The sequence below is a fragment of the Hypanus sabinus genome, chromosome 7 (genome assembly GCF_030144855.1).
Source record: "Hypanus sabinus isolate sHypSab1 chromosome 7, sHypSab1.hap1, whole genome shotgun sequence".
Lineage (NCBI taxonomy): Eukaryota > Metazoa > Chordata > Chondrichthyes > Myliobatiformes > Dasyatidae > Hypanus > Hypanus sabinus.
In genome coordinates this window covers 130,185,467-130,204,193 of record NC_082712.1, presented here as the reverse complement: position 1 = coordinate 130,204,193, position 18,727 = coordinate 130,185,467, and the positions used below count along the sequence as shown (strand labels likewise).

The 18,727-nt window shown below is 39.6% G+C and overlaps 1 protein-coding gene across 4 annotated transcripts; it reads right to left on the bottom strand.

Moving 5' to 3' along the window:
• Window positions 1–5,310: 5,310 nt before the first annotated feature.
• Window positions 5,311–17,118, bottom strand: LOC132397190 (transmembrane protein 216-like). 4 transcript variants are annotated; one of them, XM_059975604.1, is made up of 6 exons: window positions 17,024–17,118; window positions 15,526–15,542; window positions 15,120–15,213; window positions 12,381–12,473; window positions 10,655–10,856; window positions 5,311–8,700 (listed from the first exon to the last, which is right to left on the bottom strand). In XM_059975604.1, the coding sequence occupies exons 1-6, from the start codon at window positions 17,031–17,033 to the stop codon at window positions 8,682–8,684; spliced, it is 435 nt and encodes a 144-aa protein (XP_059831587.1). In that variant the 5' UTR covers window positions 17,034–17,118; the 3' UTR covers window positions 5,311–8,681. The 4 variants fall into 4 exon arrangements, with proteins under 4 accessions (XP_059831587.1, XP_059831585.1, XP_059831586.1 ...); XM_059975602.1 differs by lacking the exon at window positions 17,024–17,118 and adding an exon at window positions 16,626–17,006; XM_059975603.1 differs by having other exon boundaries at window positions 15,120–15,542; window positions 17,024–17,081.
• Between the last annotated feature and the right edge of the window lie 1,609 nt (window positions 17,119–18,727).

The window sequence follows — 18,727 nt, the reverse complement described above, 5'->3', positions numbered from 1 at the left end:
TTACAGAGATGAAGCAGCTTTGTAAAGAGGCATGGCCTAAAATTCCTCCAAGCCGATGTGTAGGATTGATCAGCAGTTACCAGAAATGTTTGGTTGAAGTTATTGCTATACGAGGGCGTCACACCAGTTACTGAAAGCAAAGGTTCACATACTTTTTCTAACGAATACATGTAATATTGGATTATTTTCTCAATACGTGAATGAACAAGTATAATGTTTTTTGTGTTATTTATTTAATTGGGTTCTCTTTATCTAGTTTTAGGGCTTGCGTGAATATCTGATCACAATGTAGGTATTATTTATCCAGAAATAAGAGAAACTTCTACAGGATTCACAGACTTTCTAGTACCACAGTAGAAAAGACAAAAGGTACCTTTTTCCCAGGGTAGAAATGTCTAATACTAGAGGTCATACATTGAAGGTGAGGGGGGTAGGTTCAAGGGGGATGTTTTTTACTCAGAGAGTGGAGGATGCCTGGTATGGTGGAATAGACAAGATCATTACAGGTTTTTAAGAGATAATTAGATAGGCACATGAATATCGGGAGGATGAAGAGATATGGACATTGTGTAGGTAGGAGGGATTCATTTTTGATTTACAGTACTTTTTAGATGGTTGGGCACAAGATTGTGTGCCAAAGGCCTGTTCATGCACTGTGCTGTGCTGTGCTGTACTATTCTGTGTTCTGTGTATCTGAGTTGATGGTGATTGTGGGGTAGATGTTGTGGTGCCACATGATTAACTGATAGGATATTTGCAGGTGTACCTAATAAAGTGGCCACTGAATGTATACACATGTGACAAGGATTTCTATATTTCGGCTCCCCTCTATTGCAATTATTGTGTTGTTTTTCCACTTGTATAACAATGAAATGGGAATAAAAACAAAACATTAGAAATGCTGAGCAGGTCAGGCTACAAATGTGAAAAGAGAGTTAAATGTTGATGCTGATGGCCTTTAATCTGTTTTTATTTCAAATTTACACCACCAGCAGTTTTCTACTTTTCATTTAAAATAGGAATTCTTGATTACATTCACTTTGCTACAAAACTGCCAGTTTTGATTTAATATCATGAGAAATTTATATTAAAACAACTGGTCATTTCATCTGTTTACTCTATGCCAAGTATAATACAGCAACATAACCCAATTGTACCTTCTGGACCTGGTCAGTTAGTGCTGCATGCCATAGATCTTGAAGTAAACATCCAAGTGCTTTTTAAAATGAAGTGATAGTTTCTGCCTTGACCATCTTTTCACAAAGTGAGTTTCAAAATTCTGGGTTTAAAGACCTTATTTCCTCTCCAAGTGTTCCTACTAATTATTTTAAAGTTCTGCCCTGTTTTTTGGACCTTTCTGCTAAGGGAAATAACTCTATCCTATTTATTTGATCTGGGACTCAGTTTCATACACCTCTTCCCTCTCAGTTTCCTCTGTTCCAAAAAAAATCTTATCCAATCATTCCTCATAGCGCCTGATAACATCCCAATAAATCTCCTCTGCACCCAGTTAAGTGTATTTATTTTTATGTAATGTAGTAATGAGAACATTAATCTGTGGTTTTTCTAGTGTTATATTAAGCTCTGGAATAACCTCCTTGTTTTTACATATATTAGCTAATAACGGAAACTGCATCTAATCTCTTGGTAATATGGCAGTCCCTGTCAATATTTTGGAGCTCTCAATCACCTGCTGTTACAACCCTATCATTCTTAAAACTAACTATTGTTGGGGGGAGGGGTGGTCTACAGTACAATCCCATAAAAGTGATCATCCACTTCTTATTTTTAAGCTTCACCCATATAGCCCCAATGGATGATGCTCAAGGAATATTCTCTCCAAGTACTGGCATGATATTCCCCCAAATCAAAAGTGCAATTCCCTCATCTCTTACCTCTTCCACTTTCATGTCTATGCACATGTATCCTGGGGCGTTAAATTGTCATTCTGCCAATCATTATTCAACCACATTAAACTGGATTAAATACTGGCTTTGCTGGAGAAGCCAGAGAGTGGTAGTAGATGGTTGCCTCTCTGACTGGAGGTCTATAACTAGTCGCGTACCTCAGGGATCAGTGCTATTTATTGTTTGTCAATGATCAATGATCTAGATGATAATGTGGTAAACTGGATCAGAAAATTTACAGATGACACCAAGATTGGGGACCTTAGACAGGGAGGAAGGCTATGAAAACCTGCAGCGGGATCTGGACCCAGCTGGAAAAATGGGATGAAAAATTGCAGATGAAATTTAATGCAGGCAAGTGTGAGTGTTGCAGTTTGGGGAGGACAAACCAGGGTAGAACTTATACAGTGAACAGTAGGACACTGAAGAGTGTGAGTGAGCTAAGGGATCTGGGAATACAGATACATAATTCCTTGAAAGTGGTGTCATAGGTAGGTAGTGTCATAAAGGGAGCTTCTGACACATTGGCCTTTATAAATCAGACCATTGAGTACAGGAGTTGGGATGTTATGTTGAAATTGTCTAAGACATTGATGAGGCCAAATTTGGAGTATTGTGTGCAGATCTGTCACCCACGTATAGGAAAGATATCAATAAGATTGAAAAGAGTAGAGAGAAAATCTACAAGGATGTTGCAGGGACTGGAGGATCTAAGTTAGAGGGAAAGGTTAGGACTTTATTCTCTGGAGTATAGGAGAATGAGGAGATACAAAATGTTGATGGATATAGACGGTAAATGCAAGCAGGCTTTTCCCACTGAGGTTGGGTGAGACTAGAACTAGAGGTCACAGACTAAGGGTGAAACATGAAACATTTAAGGGGAACCTGAAGGGAAACATCTCTGGTCAGAAGGTGGGAGATTATGGAACAAGCTGCCAGTGGAACTGGAGGATGGTGGATTGATTGCAACATTTAAGGGGAGTATGGATAAATACATAAACGGAAGGGGGTATGGAAGGCTCCATCCAGGTGTGCTTCAATGGAATGAGGCAAGATATCAGTTCAGCATGGACTGAATGGGCCAAAGGGCCCGTTTCAGTGTTTTAGTGCCCTATGACTTTATTTCTGTAATAGCTATAAAATCCTAGTCCTGTATGCCCACCTATATGTTGAGTTCATCTTACTTTACTAGTCAGATTTCTTTCATTAAAATAAATACAGGTTAGTGTATCAGATCTTCCTTGCTCCTTGGCCTGCCCCTGCCTGTCTTGCCTACTGAAATGACTTGTGTTAACTTCTGTTCTCATCTGCCATACTACACCTTTATATCTCACCCTCTGTCAGACTAGCTTAACCCTCCCAAGTAGTTCTAGCAAATCTCTTTGCCAGGATATTGATCCATCTCCAATTCAAGTGGAAACACATTTCATTTGTACACATCACTAGTGTCCCTGAAGAAATCCCAAAGATCCAAGAACCTGAATTTCTCATCTCCTATTATTCTGGCTTCTTCCCCTTTCCTTTCCAGTCCTGATGAGGATTTTGTCCAGAAATGTTGACTGTTTATTAATTCCATAGATGCTGCCTGACCTGCTGAATCCCTGCAGCATTTTGTATATCCTGCACTAGTTCCTCAGCCACACTTCCATGAGAAACATTCTCCTGGTCCTACCCTCACTAACATGTGGGATGAACACTCTGCAGGACCCTTCCAGCCTACATCATTGATACCATTATGCATCATGACCTGTGGTTGCTCACCTTCCCTTGAGGATGTCCTACAAGCCTTCAGAACATTCTTGACCCTGCCATCCCGGAAGTAATGCACCATCTTGGAGTATTACTTGCAGTAACAGAACCTCCTGTCTGTCCCCTAATTAGAGCTTTCTATCACTGCAATTCTGCTGTCTCCAGCTTCCTGTGCTGTGCATTAAAGAGAGTCATTATACAGCAGATCTGGCTCCTCTCTATGATGCTGTCAACATCACAGTCAAAGTCAAAAGTAAATAAATTTATTATTAAAGTACATATGTTACAATATACTACCTTGAGATTCATTTTCTTGCAGGCATTTACAGGAAAATAAAGAAATACAATAGAATTTATGAAAAAACTATACATAAACAAAGACTGAAACAGCCATTGTGCAAAAGAAAAATAGATAATACTGAGACCCTGAATTGTTGAGTCCTTGAAAGTGAGTCTGTAGGTTGTGGAATCAGTTCAGAGTTGTGGTGAGTGAAGCTATCCATGGTGGTTCAGGAGCCTGATGGTTGTAGGGTTATAACTGATTCTGAACCAGTTGGTGAAGGACCGAAGGCTCCTGGCTTGATGGTAGTAGTGTGAAGAGGATGGCCTGGATGGTGGGAATCATTGATGATGGATGCTGCATTCTTGTGGTAGCACTCCATATACATGTGTTCAGTATTGGGGAGGGCTTTACCTATGATGGACTGGGTGTATCCACCAGTTTCTGTAGGCCTTGCTGTTCCTGGGCATTGGTGTTTCTGTACTAGGCCATGATGCAACCAGTTAGGATACTCTCCACTGTGCATCTATGGAAGTTTGCCATTTTTAAGTGACATGGCTGAATCTACACAAACTTCAAAGAAATTAGTGGTGTGTTGTGCCTTCTTTGTGATGGCACTTAATGTGCTGGTCTCAGAACAGACTCTCTGATATGATACTGACCTTCTCTATCTCTGATTCCCTAATGAACACTGGTTCAAGTCTAACTGCAGCTCCACCTGCTCAATGTAGTCAGTCAGGAGTTACAGCTGGACATACTACTCACAGGTGTAGTTACCAGGAACACTGGAAATTTCTCTGATCTACTACTTCCTCAGGAGAATACAGTTGCCTCAGAAGGAGTACACAATTGCCCCAGTTGTCATCTGAAAACTATCCTTGGATAAAGTAACTTTCCCAAATGCAATGCCTTACATTTTTTCTCTGGGCAAAATTCCATTTCTACTTCTGATTAACTTAATCAGGTCATTAGAGTCTTCCTTCAGTTTAAACTGTTCTCCTTATTGTCAACCATAATGCCAATTTTTGTATTGTCTGTAAACTCTGATCATATCCCCAGATTTAAGGCAAAATTATAAATATTTATTTTAAATAGCAAGGGATAGAGTACCAGAGTCCATTAAAAACAGCCTTCCAGTCACAAAACAAGCCTAATATTCATTTACCTTTGCTGCCTGCTACTGAACCAGTCAGTCCAATTTGATACTCTCTCTTGAACCTATGACCTTTCATTTTTTTGAACCGTCTGTGATACAAGAACCTGTCCAAAAACTTGCTAGAACACATTTTATTTCCAGTAAGATTGGAAATTAAACTAAATCTTCATAGGGAAACATGTTACAAGTGGTACATAAATTTAGAAAAATGCAAGGAAGGTGTTAAAATTGTCTCAGAAGGCAATTTAATAGTGGCACAAATTTGAAACAAACAGTGTAAGATACAGAACTGTCTGCAGATTTGATGGTGAGTCTGTTATTAGCATGTATGTGAAGACTTGTTAAAAAAATACCAGTAGAAGGATCTAAAAAAAGAAGAGGAGCAACAACATTAGGTTGTGCTCCAGTTGGCTCAGTGTGCCTCAAAAGCTATAGATGGCAATCCAACTGATAATGCTCAGAAGTTTGCACTAAATTTATTCAAATAAAGTCTTATTATATATTTGTAACTGGATAACATCAGACCAATGGAAGGACTCAGGTTAGAATCCTAACTCCATATCTTAACAAGTGTTTGAAATAGAAAAATTAAAGATTTTGATTCAGATTCTTGCTACTTTTCTTGAACTGATGCTGTATTGCCATAACTTACTTTATGAAGAAGTATTTTAGTTTCTAGTTTATACAGTCTTTGTGGTTTAGATTGTGTGGGGTGATCATTTTTTCAAAATGCTCATTGTACTTTGAAAGCACACAACTTTCAAAACTGTAATTGGGCTACTTCATATAGCAAGATGGATTTTTACTGGTATTACATTGTTGATGGATATTTAATTGTTAAAATAATTAAAATTACTGTTAAAACGAAATGCATGCTAGCCAACTGCTCTACTCTTCTACACTCATGTATGTGTGGTTAGGCACAGCTCAAACACCAACTACAGAATAAATTTGCCATTGACACCACTGGCATTGGCTAGAAGGTGATGGGAAGTGTAGAGGAATGCAATCGATCAGCTGATTAAATGGCATCACAGCAACAACCTTGCACACATCAAGACCAAGGAACTAATTGTAGACTTTAGGAAGGTGAAGTCAGGAAAACACACACCAGTCCTCATTCAGATGTCAGCAGTGGAAAAGGTGAGCAGCTTCAAGTGTCTTGGCATCAGATCTCAGAGGATCATGGGCAAAACATATTGATACAATCATGAAGAAGGGACACAAGCAGCTATATTTTGATAGGTCACCAGAAACTAGCTAATTTCTAGCAATGTACCTGGGAAAGCACTCTGACTGGTTGCACCACTGGCCTGGTTTGGAGGCTCCATTACACCGATTGAAAGAAGCTGCAGGTGGTTGCTGACTCAGCACAAACCTCCCCATCATCAAGGACATCTTCAAAAGTCAATGCCTCAATTAGGCAACATTCATCATTAGGGACCATCCTGGACATGCCCTCTTTTTCATGACTACCATCAGAAAGAGTTACCAAACCTGAAGATGAACACTGAGTGTTTTAGGAACAGCTTCTTCCCCTCTGCCAGCAAATATCAAAATGGTCTATGAATCCATGAACACTACGTTACTTTTCCTCTTTTGCACCATTCATTTATTTTATCTTTTATTGTAACTTGGTCATTTTATTTTGTATCCCACTGTACTGCTGCCACAAAACAACACCTTTCATGGCTTTTGCCAATGATAATAAACCCAATTCTGATTCTGTTGCTAAAATATACTGTGTGTGTAATTACTGGCACCCGAGGTACAGTTTCAACAGTCATCTGAGCTAGTGTGGGGTTAGCACTGTGCACATTAAGTGATTTAACCAACATTCAGTAGCACAGATTATTCAAAGACTATTTGCTCTGATTTAGAATAAAGAGCCCCAGAAAGGTGCAAAGTTACTTATTACGAATCAGCTCTTCAAAAAGGGCTAGACAAAGGAGCAGAAATATTCCTTTAGCAGTGAAATACTTCAATGTAGCAGGAAATACCACTGGAAGTCCTAACCTCCCAGTCTTCACAAACATTGTTAGGAAAGATCCATGCGTGTTATATAAAATATATTTGATTGAATACATTGCATGAAATGAAACGTAACTATAGATATCAAGAACTGTTGATCTCTGGCTGAGCTGGTTTCACTGATTTCCTTGTTGAAGAGAACAGCCTCAGGTGATTGAACTGAAAATCATCCAGGGTTGCAGCAGCTTCCATACCATCTTGAGAAACCACAGAATGGAGTAAATGCCATGGACCAAATCAGATTAGATTTTGATGCCTTCTGAATTTGACACCTTCATCTTGGTATATTTCACAGTCACTATCAGGCTCATTATAGAGGTCAAATTTTTTGGCCATATTTGCAATATTTTTCAGGATGCATGAAACAAAATAGAATAAATGAGCAGAATTAAAAATTATTTAAGTAATTATTACATTAATGTACAAGTTGAACGAAGCCAGCAGAGACAGAAAGATGTCTCATACATCCAATAGGTTTGGCTTAAGAATACCCCTGTTCGATAAAAACATCTTTCTACTTGTGACAGAGCAGGTCTGCCACTAGTAATTTCTTCCTCCTCCCCCACCCAATAATTCTTATTACCCTTGTCTGACAGTGCTGATGTTATGCTTATTGGGTTTACACACTAGGCTAAGGCGCAGCATGGACATTTTTTTTGTACTTACAGACTCTAGGACAGTGGCATTCCTTAGCGTGTCCTGTTTTTTCATTGCTTCCAGTTTCAAGGAGGGGACCCGACTGATAAGGGGTGTCTTAAAAAAGTGCCTGTTTGTGGAGACATATGCTCTGAGTTGGCTCAGTGGAAGAATTCATTTTGGCAGATGAGGAAAAAGCTGATTCCTGGAAAATGGTTAGTTATTGATAGCTCGTGGTGCACAATCTCATTGTGATCTTATTGTGACGAATGTATATGTGGACATTTGTAATTGTGAAGAAGGACATGAATTCCTGTGTTCATTTTTATATAATTGTTCAGGCTCATTTTAACAACTCACTCTGCATTCCAAAGAATGGACTATCCCTTTTCTCGTAGGGTAAGGAGATCCTTACAAGCTCATATTGGTGGGAGTGGGAAGAAGGGAGAGGGTAGATGGTAGAGGGCAAGTGAATTACTTCAGACTGATGCTTTGGAGTTGGTCCTAAAGATCTGATGATATATATTTTCATCTTCTCTTTTTGTCATCTTGCTATTTTTTGTACTGTAAATACTTTTGCACTTTATCCTATAAGTTTTTCACCTCCGGCACACCATAAACACATCTACACTGAATGTGCTATTGTGACCTGCATCTGATTTTTAAAGTGCACACCTTCATAAGGGCAAGCGACCCTCACCAAAACCCATGGTGTGACACTACTATTGAGATAAGAGAACCAAAATAAAAAGCAAATATTTACACAAACTTTTGTAAAAATGCATTACTAAAAATATAACTATCAAACATTGAAAACATTATCCTTAAGAAATCTACTTATAAAAATACTATAAAATGTATTACAAATATGCGTAGGCTGGCATAGATGTTCATCATCCAAAGGAATGTTCCCTTCAAATTTTCAATCGGCAATGATTGCACTAAGAAAATAAAGTAAAATATTGGGAATATTATTTAAGTACATTATTCATTAACAGGAATTAATATTTAACATTGATTGTACTTTAAGGTAGTAACTTAATAAACACATAGGTGAATAAGATTCTCAGTCATTGCCCAGAAGAAGAAAAAATTTCCAAGTACAAAAGGACACAAGGAAATAAGAAGAGTTGGCCACCTGAAGCTTATCCTATCATTAAGTATGATCATGGCTTTTCTGTGGAGCAAGGTATACAGGTAAGTACTTGGTGTGGATTGTGAGTCATTACGGCAATCGTATCCTGGAACCTGCTTGATTGAATAACAAACAATTGAGCGTGAATTGTTATGTTATGTTTTTTGTTTTTTCACTTTAGGAAATACAGGCAACCCCACGCTGAGGCAGGGGAGGGGGCATGGTTATTGTGCAAAGTCACATCAAATATGCCTATGTCATGGTATGCAAGTTGGAAAAAAATTGTGTTGAATCATTTACAATTTTACATCACATAAATTCTGAGAGCATGAACATATTCCTTATCTCAACTTTTGGGCAGTGATTTGTGAATTAGGCAAGGGCAAATTTCTGTAACTCAAATAGCTGTACAGGGGAGTAGTGGTGTTTACAATGTATACACAAACTTAATGAGTCTGATTACCTTTTTTCTTTCCAATGTACAATTCCCACAGTGTAATCACACTTTCTTACTGTTACTCTGCTACATATTCTAATGGAACAGTGTGGCTGAAAGATGATTTTCCTCTCTCACACACACTACATACAGTTCTTTAAAGCATCAAAATTACTTTAGTTTCTTTTCTATCTTTTCCTTACATTTTCATTTTGAAATTCCCTCATCATCTCAATCTGCTTAGGAACTAATAATAACATGCATTAATTCCTTTATAACATAATAGCTGTAGAAGCACAAGTGCTCTTTGCCAAATAACGGTGTTGATCACTATTTGACATACACTTCCTTCTTGATTTCTTTTTATATAGAACTGTAGTCCATTCTTATTGGATTTTCTCTAATTAAAGAAAAGCCTAGTTTACTTGACAGCTAGATGTACAATATAATAAGGGCCTTCATTAGTCGAGGTTAACCATGGATGTTGCTTCCTGGCTGTCTATGTGATAAGCAAGCCAGGCAGTATGATATGGAGAGCAAGCTATTGCCCATTCAACAGGCTCCCCCTCCATGTAGCTGATGAGTTGAAAGGAATGGCAGAGCCTGATACAGTTTGGCTCCAGCAGTGTTGCAGGAGTTGCTAGTCAGTATTGAATTCCATATAGGCCTGTCTGGATTTCTCCTCAGGGTTTACTCCTGAAGCTTTCCACATGAGTGGGTATAGCCACAAGGCAACAGAGGTTTGAGATCAGTTTTCCTCCTAGATGAGTGGCCATCCATGGCTGAGAAGCCCCATTTGCCCGAAGGCTTTACGGCAGCAGTAACCTGCCTTTGTCCCTTCTCCTATGAGTAGAAGTGGTTCCGTGACTAAACCACATGTAAAGATCAGAAGCTGTCTGAGACACATGCCATTGGGAGCATTTAATAGGTAGTGGACAATACAATGTAGCATATGACTACACAGACCAGAAAATTCTATATCCTATTCTGCTTCGTGACAGGCTCAGTTATCTCAATTGGATCTCATATTTCTCCATTAAGTGACAAAGTACACTGTATAGCAAAGGAACTCCGGTTTGATCTGTATTCCTCTTCTTCACTATCTATTAATCCGTAATGGAGAAATGTGCAAGAAGAGAATTGGGTGCAGCCTTGTCACCCATCATATTGGCACTTAATTCAGTTACCAAAAGATGACCAAAGTTAGGTAACCTGAAATGTAGGGAAGGTATAAAAATGTCTGTTCACAGTACTTACAAAAATATGTACAAACATTTAATAATGACAATCATCTAAGAATCTATAGATCAATTGCTCTCCTCACCTTGAGAAGCTCATTAAGCCCACGCAGCACAGAACCAATTCAAAGAAGTAAAACACCAGTAATATTGCATTGATGGTAACTTCCAGCCTTAGAACATAGGTCTGAAGTAGCATATAATAAATTGCCATAATTGTAGATGGCCCAAGAAGCACCAGACTAATAGTGAGAGGCACCTTACGTTGGGACAGATTACCCTTGGAACCTAATACAAAATTAAAAATACCGTTAGATTGAATTTATCTTACATTCAGCTCTACACACCAGAAAAGGGTGGCTAGTTGTAGCCACACTTCTGGCCTCTGATACTTCACCCAAATAGCATTTTTCCCTTGTGATCCTAGAAGACTGTTTTTCGTCTGTTGAATCAAAGGCATCATAGCAAAATCTGATCCTGTCCTTGCCTGATCCATGGATACCTGATAGTCACAATTTTGTCCCACTCAGCTTACTTCCTATATACCTGCATTCCCCAGTAACTCTGTTTCCAAGAGATCAACATATGGAATTTTCTCCATAGTCCCTCTACCTTTTTGAATGGTCCCCATCTCTTCCCAATATTTTGGATCCTTCACTTAATTTAATTGCTCACCACTTTTTACTTCTCTTAACACAGCATCCTGATCTTTTGTCAGTTACATTTCAAGTCAGTTCCTACAGTTTCTTGCCACCATATGATGTCTATTTCTATAATTCAAAATGTTTTCTAGCAGAATTTTACACTGGCTCAATCACAGAGATTTTAGGCTTCATGGCATGGAAGAATCTTACACCTTCTTGTCGTGTTATTGGAGCTATACTTACCCGGATAAGTGGAGATTATTCTAGTGTGATATTGCAGATGGTGGAAAAACTTGGGTTGAGAGATGATGAGTAACTCGTAGAACATAGAATAGTGCAGCACAGACACAGGTGCTTTGGCCCACTATGTTGTGCCAAACTAATTAAGCTAATAACACTTAATTAAACATACATTATTTTTGTATTTAGTCTATATCCTTCCATTCTCTTCATATTTATGTGCCTTTTTCCTTGCAGTATATTCAGCCTATAACCAATAACAATGATGTAGCTTTACAACATCCAGGATAAAGTAACTTGACTGGCACCCAAACACATCCTAAACATTCACATCCTCCACCTCTGTGCTCTCCCCCTTCTTCTGATTCTCATACAGTACTCCCACTTATGTCCCTTTGTTCATATCACACTGCCACCTCCATTTCCCATTTTCATCGCCCTCTTCCTCCCTCATCCTTGTTCCATCTGCCCATCACCTCTCCCTAATGGTTCCAATATCACCTTCCAGCACTGTAGCTTTTATGTTCCTGTTTATCACCCTCCCGGCTGTCTCCTGGCTTACCCTCCTCTTACCCCATTTATCTCCTCCTCAGGTTTTTTTTTGTCTGCCTCTAGCTATTATCCATCTGACTATGTCCCAACTCCACCCTTTCCCTCCCCCATCCAGTTTAATCTGCACATCATCCTTCACTCCTCCTTGGTCAACCAATTATCTCTGACTCATCTCATGTTTTCCCTCTCTTCTTTACAGTAGCTATCTCCTTTCCACTCTCAGTCCTGATGCAGGGTTTAGACACAAAACAGCCCCCACCCCAACCCCACAGATGCTGCTTGTCCCACTGAGTTCCTCCAGCAGATTGTTTATTGGTATGGCATAATGTCCCGAAGACTCAGCTGTACACAAAATTTCAGAATTAAGAATACTTACCAAAAAATATCCTTATTACTTCAACCCCAAGGTACAAAAACAGCATCACTAGATCCAAAACCAGGTTTGCAGGGTTATAAGGCAAGAGCAGGCCTATAATAGATAGCAGAAAAGCATTACAAGTTGGACAAGAACAGAGTTCTGCATGGAAACAGCATATCACCTGTTTAAGCCAAGACTGGACTCGCCATGGGAGAAGAGTATTAGCTAAACAATGAAAGACTGAAGAAGTAAGAGTTGTCCATTAATAATACACAGAATATTGACCAAGGCAATATTCTATATTATATATATATATAATTTGTATGACTGGGTAGTTCTCTCTGAGATGGTGGTGAGTGGCACTGGAGAACCACAAAGGACTGTCCTGTCTCCGGGACAGTCTGCTCAAGCTGCACACCTCAGACTTTCAGAACAAATCTGACTCTTGCACTTGCGGAAATTCTCTGATGACTCTGTGGTGGTTGGGTGTATCAGAGATGGGCAGAAATCGGGAGTATAGAGGAATGGTGGATAAGTTTGTGGAGTGGTGCAGGGGAAATCACCTGCTCCTGAATGTGGCCAAAACCAGGGAGATGGTGATTGATTTTTGGGAGGAATAGGACTGTGATGAGTCCTGTATACATTGTTGAAGAAGTTGTTGCAGTAATAGAGGAGTACAAATACTTGGTGTTCAATTTGACAACAGACTTGACAGGAAAACCAATTCCAAGGCTGTTTACAAGAAGAGGATGAGCAGACTATTTTCTAAGGAAGCTGAGATACCACTGTGCAGCAGGATGGTGGAGATCTTCTACCAGTTTGTTGTAGTGAGTGTAGTCTTCTTTGCAGCTTTACGTTGGGGCAGCAGCATCGGTGCTGGTGATGCAAAAAGACTAAATAAACTCATCAAAAAGGCTGGATTCGTCCTTGGCTACAACCTGGACTCTTTTGAATTAGTGGTGGAGGGGAGGTCACTAAACAAACTGTTATCCAGTATGGACAAATGTTCCCAAATGTGCAGCTTTTCTTGTGATTGCCAGACCCTGTTAGACATTGTTAATCTGGAATACTGAAAGTCTGATTCACTGGTTTATTGGTGGATGATGGGGGAGCTGTGTGGTGTCAGTTGTCGGCCTCAAGCCACAGTGTTGCCAGTTTACAGCCACCAGGAGAGCTGGGTGTGGTGTGGTGGCATCCATGCTGGAGTTGGTGCTGCCCCCCAGTGTTCACTCGGCAGAAGACAAACTGTATTATGTTCACCTGCAGACTGGTGCAACATCCACGGACTCAGGGTCTTGGACTATATTTTTTGTGTGACAGTGTTCTACTGCTATCTCATATATGTTATATGTGACTTAGGCTGCTTATTTATTGACATTGATTTATTGAGATACATTACAGAATAGCCCTTTCCGGCCTTTCAAGTTGTGCTGCCCAGCAATCTCCCAATTTAATCTGAGCCAAATCACAGGACAATTAACAATGACCAATAAATCTACCACCCCCGGTATGTCTTTGGACTGTGGGAGGAAACCAGAGCACCTGGAGGAAACCCACACAGTCACACAGAGAATGTACAAACCCCTTACAGGCAGCAGGAGGAATTGAACCTGGTTTACCTGTACTGTAAGGCATTGTGCCAACCAGAATCCTATCTTGCTGTGTATGTATGACCTTTGGTACTGTGTTATTCACCTTGGCCCCAGAGTAATGCTGTTTCACTTGGCTGTATTCATGAGTATTGATGTTGGCTGAATGACAATTAAACTTGAATTTGAACACAACTTCCAATCTGTTCAAGGCAATGACTCATCATCCACTTTTAGGAGTTAGTCTGTCTCCCCATGACTGTGTGGGCTTTCTCCGGGTGCTCTGGTTTCTTCCCACTGTCCAGTGATGGTAAGTTATTTGATCATTGTAAAGTGTCCCGTGATAGGGTTAAATCAGGGCGGATTGCTGGGTGGCACTACTCGAATGGCCTATTCCATGCTCTATCTCAATAAATAATCTAATTGACAAAATAGTTTGGGGGATGAGTTCAAAGAATACATTATGAACAAGTTTTCTGATGCAATGCACCATGGAATGAGTTGGAAAACAGGCTATTTTTTTGTCCATTTTAGGCAGTGGGCAGTGGTACATCTGATACCAGATATCCAAAACATGTTTTATGAGCTCCATCACAGCTAATGATTTCAAGATGAGAAAAAAAATGCTTTAATAACATTCTTGGTCATCTTGATTACCTCTGTTTTTCCATTCCCCATTCTGGCTCCCTTCATACCCATACTCTTCTCACCTGCCTATAACCTCCCTCTAGTACCCCTCATACTTCCTTTTCTCTTACAGTCCGCTCTCCTATCAGATTCCTCCTTCTTCAGCCCTTTACTTTTTTCACTTATCACCACCCAGCTTCTCACTGACCTTTCCCCTCACCCATCACCTCACCTTCTAATTGTATTCCTTCCCCTCCACCTTCTTATTCTGGCTTTCTCACCTTTCATTTCCAGTGCTGATGAAGGATAACAGCCTGAAACGTTGGCTCTTTATTTCTCTCTATAGATGCTGCCTGACCAGCATTTTGTGCGTGCAACTCTGGATTTCCAGAATCTGCAGAGTCTCTTGTGTTTTATTCTGAATACTTCTGCCCTCAATTTACTTTTTGTGATCAATTTAAGTGACAAACATGATTCCACAAGCATGCATATCATATACTGATAGTAAATTAACAATATTTACACAAGATTCAGAACCTACTTTTATATATGAAAAGAAGAATTTCTGCCACTAAGTATGCTGCATAGTACCAGCTGTTGAGGTTTAGGAGGATTTCCAGAGGGGTCAAAGCGAGCTTTTGGAAAACTTTAAGGAAAGACCACATACAATATCTTTATTAACCAAAGCCTCTCTTTTAGTTAATTGAAGTTTCAGAATTGTAACAAACTATTAAAATTAGACTCTTCTTAATGAGACTGTCAATTCAGCATGACCAGTTGTGGTCATATCATCTGTGTTTCAAATAGCCAAACCTAATTCCATGTAGAAACTACATAATCAGCAGGAGGAAGTGTTTGAAGCTGGATCTCGGAGTGAAGAATGTTCTTCTAATACTCAATTCCTTTCCATGCACATCAGAGACACTCTATAAGTTGCAAAAGGATACAACTGGAGGTGGTTTTCCTGTAAAAGACAACACTTTTTAGAAACTGTTATTTTCAGTACTGTTCTCATTGTATCCAAATTGTTAAATCCAGGCTATTTTTTCACAGTATCATTTTTGAATACTTCCACATAGATTTCTGCCATTGCTAACATTGCATCTCTTAAAGTCATAACTAAAATCTTAATCAGGCAGGCTGCAGCCTTTGATTCAGTTGATCATAATATCTTTGATTAAGGCTGCTAGCTGGTTTGGTGGGACCACATTTGCCTGATTTCATACTTGCCTCTCTCCTATAACTGTTCAGAAACACCTGCAATAACCTCACTTCCTGTTTAACATTTTTTTCTGGTATTGCTGAAGTACCTACTCTTGGCCGTCCCATGTTCCCAACAAGCTGCTCCCTGGCAACACTTTCCAGAGCACATTCCTTCCCATGTAGCATCCAGTTTTATTTTACCATCTCACAGTCTTTAAATTGCCAATTTTATTTTAACTATGCTAGTGCATGTATCATTCTGGGTCGTGACACTGTTGGGAAGGCCATTATTACACATTATTTAGTGGCTCAGAGATCAATAATCTCATACAGTAATTGGAACTTCTTCCTACTTAACACTAGATTGATCTAAACTACTGGCTTCAAACCTCATTCCTTTACTGCCATTTCTCTTCCTGTCAATTGTATCATGCTGGTCCAAACTAGTTACAATCTTGGCCATGAAGATATGTTTGTACGCTACTGAGCATACCAAGATAACATCACTTACTGCTACTTTTGCCTCAGTTCATATGCTTATTCATGCCTCTGTTCCCAGTTATTTGACTACTATGGTGAACCCTGAGCTATGCTTGCTGTTCTACCCTCTGCTAATCAAAGATGTTTCAAATTTAATTTACCCGTCTTCACCATCTCTTTTAGTTATCGTCTCCACACTTGCTGATTCACACAGACTCTTGGTAAGTAACAGCTCATCGTTGATTTCATATCCCTCATCTTTATAATCTCTAGACTTTCCTCACTTCAAGTTAATTTCGTTGTAATTCTGGTATTGATCATTTCACTAGTGACAGAATATTCAGCTGGGAAATGGACAGTCGACCTGGATTGATCAATTTCTGCTTGCTTGGTTCTGCCTGTCTTTTGCGATACATCGAGTCCATTTTCCTCCACCGATGCTGTGTGACCCGATGAATTCCTTCAGCAGCCTTTATCCTTGCTGTTATTAATTACTTTTGGATAAACTCTGATGAAACATGCCGAAGATTCAGCTCTGCTGCTGTAAATAGTAAAACGTTCCACAAAGATTTCGTCTAGCTTCACACACACACTAAAGCTACTCGTATCTAAACATTGCTTGTGAGATGGTAGCCTCAAATAGTAAGAATTCATAACAATGCTCCTTTCGTATTTTTTTCTGTGACTGGTACTAATTTAGTAAAGCTTCACCCAGTCAGGTAGTAGGTTATCCTAGATTCCCCCCGCAGCCACCTCACTCACCTCTCGCCATCTTGCCTCACCATAACAACAGCTTCCAGCGGACATCCGTCACTTCCTGGTAACCGACCCTGGGAGCCCCACGTCCACCGCAAAACGCTCATTCTAGCGGGTAAATAGATTTATTATGAATTTAAAATCTAATTTCCAAAATACTTAATTTGCACTGGAAAGTTTTCGTTTGGTGTGGAACCCTTCAGTTATTTTGAATACCCAATCGAAGCTCCCGTTGACTTTGTCTATTCCGACAGCAATCTCTGTGCTCCCAGTCTCTCCATGTAGGTGACGTAACCCACATACTACTGTCTGCAAAACTTGGCATCCAAGCATCGCGCCCACAATTAAACAGACTGGTAATCACCATAATGAAATTCGTTGTCCGTACTTTATGAAACTCGATTTTCCGTGCATGTATACTTTGAGGTGAATTGGTCATTAATTCCGTGTGCTTTTACATTGCAACGATGGTTTAAATTGTCGGACTGTTGGTTAACGATTTCTGAATTTGTCCTGCTCCAAAACACCGATTACGTGAGATCCTAGTTTTAAATGTACACTTACCATCCCAAAAAAAAAATCTATAATTCTTTGACACGTTTCAAGATGACGATTCTAAAACAACCTTTAACTCGTACTTCAGCTTCAACTGAACGTATATATTCCAAACTTAACTTGAAGTGATACGATAATAAAGAAATAAAAGGCTTGGTTTACAATGAAAATGCTTCTTAACGTTCTGCTTCTCACGTCACACACAGTCTGCTGGTGCAAGCGACCCAAACCAATATTTGGTAGCACACCAAAGCCCAGAGTAAATCGAAGAAGGAGTACACCGCATTATAAACTACCCACCCCATCAAGCAGTTCTGTTCCATGGAAGAGTCTGCAATTGTCCACAGCAGTGACGCCAAGTCAAAACAATGGAATCAAGTCATTCTTGATCTTTGTCGTGTGCTATGTACGTTGTACCATATAACTATCTGCAAACTTTGTGCCAAGGTTTCAAAGGAGTCTATCCACTGTTTTATAAATATTTATCCTAATCTAATTTTCTTGCACTTTAAGTTTCAAAATATTCTTATTGCTGAAGACTCGATTGGACACTGGAAGAACACGGTACTAGTTTATGGGTTCTTTCCATGAAATTCCTCGTGATGCAATTAACTTATCTCAGCTGGAATATTCTGTAAAGTTACATCTAAGAAAGGACTTGTTGACATTGGAGAAGGTCCAAGGGAGATTTATATGAATTATCCTGGGAATGAAAGGGAGGAGCGTTTAATGGCTCTGGGTCTATACTCACTGGAGTTTAGGAGGTTGAGGGGGGAATCTCAGTGAAATTTACTGAATATTGAAAGACCTGGATGGAGCAGATGTGACGAATATGTTTCAAATAGCAAAAGAGTTTAGGACCAGAATGCACAAACTCAAAATACAAGGATGTCCCTTTAGAACAGATAACGAGGAGTTTCTTTAGCCAGAGTGTGGTGAATGTGGAATTTATTGCCTTAGATGGCTGTGGAGACTAAGTCATTGCATACATTTAAAGCAGATGTTGATGGGGTTTTTGGTTAGTAATAGCGTAAAGGGTTATGAGAAGGCTGGCGAATGGGGTTGAGAGGGAAAGTAATTAAGTCTTGATTGAATGTCCTGATTCTGCTCCTATGTCTTTGGTTAATTGGTTTGCTCTGTAAGCAGGCTGCCAAA